This window comes from Arachis ipaensis, chromosome B04 (genome assembly GCF_000816755.2).
Source record: "Arachis ipaensis cultivar K30076 chromosome B04, Araip1.1, whole genome shotgun sequence".
Lineage (NCBI taxonomy): Eukaryota > Viridiplantae > Streptophyta > Magnoliopsida > Fabales > Fabaceae > Arachis > Arachis ipaensis.
The window spans coordinates 2,681,459-2,682,500 of record NC_029788.2 but is presented as its reverse complement, the minus strand read 5'-3'; the positions used below and the strand labels follow the sequence as shown (position 1 = coordinate 2,682,500).

Here is a 1,042-nt window from a genome sequence, read left to right as displayed (position 1 = left end):
AACTAGAAGGAAATGATAAAAAAAAAGGGTAAAGCCCACATGGGTCACATTCCTAAGCATCCTATTCCCTTTCCTATCCAAAATATTTGTGAATTTAGAACTTGTATATGAAACTGTGAATCCCTATATATGAAATTTCAATTGTGGGATGCTTGAACACCTCTAGCACAAGCAGTAATAACTTCACATCCTCTATTATAAGGGTTTGCTTGCCTTGCATGACAATTGTAGTAAGAAGCACCAGCTCTATCACAAGGAACCATGTCTCTTTTCAATGTGTCATAGCTTATGTACCTCTTTTGCTGCTGCATTGCAAGGATTCTTCTGTTACTCTCTGAATCCATCATTTCATTCTCAGCCAAACACTCTACAATGCTCTTTCTGCATACCCTTCTGGAAACCGCATTCAGATCACTTGTGTTGAGGTCCATAGAAGATGAAGAGAGGGAATGGGTGTGGGAGAACAGAACAAGAAGAACAAGAACAACAAGTGTCATTGAAGTGAATCTGGGTTGGGACATTTTGATGATGTGTGTTGTTGGATTTGTGAAAGTGAGATACAAAGAAAGGGTTTGGTTGTTGGATGGTAATAAATTTGGTTGGGATAGAGGGGCAAAAAAGTCAACTTATATGTTATTTAGCAAAAATGCTATTCGCACACTAAAATCAGCCACTAAAATCAATCGTCAATATATTTGTGTATAAATATATGTGTAATTTAATTTATTTTTAATATATATTTATATTTCAACATATATTTTATATTAGTAGTTAATTTTGATAACTGATTTTAGTATACACTTAGCATACATCATTACTTAGTGCCATCATGTGTCAACAACCCACCAAATAAAACAAAATGATTACTCTTATCAATTCCCAAATACTAATTAGGAGTTTAGGACACACCAATTTTAAGGGAAAAAATTTAAATAAATAAATTAAGAATTTAACTAACAATTATTTTAAGGATTTAGCTAATATATTTTTTAAGGACACATGATAAATTTATCATTAGTGAAAGGTTTTAAAATATTTTCAT

At 32.1% G+C, this 1,042-nt stretch overlaps 2 protein-coding genes across 4 annotated transcripts in view; one reads left to right on the top strand and one right to left on the bottom strand.

Moving 5' to 3' along the window:
• Nucleotides 1-1,042, top strand: part of LOC107638234 (glutamate decarboxylase 1) — a 22,760-nt gene that overhangs the window by 12,356 nt on the left and 9,362 nt on the right. The gene's annotated exons all lie outside the window — the stretch shown is intronic.
• LOC107635792 (protein RALF-like 24) lies at nucleotides 138-497 on the bottom strand. The gene has a single exon (XM_016339358.1). The coding sequence runs from the start codon at nucleotides 495-497 to the stop codon at nucleotides 138-140; it is 360 nt and encodes a 119-aa protein (XP_016194844.1).

What these genes read in the sequence shown, in the direction of transcription:
- LOC107635792 (XM_016339358.1), bottom strand. Translation starts at nt 497, where the DNA reads ATGACACTTGTTGTTCTTGTTCTTCTTGTTCTGTTCTCCCACACCCAT.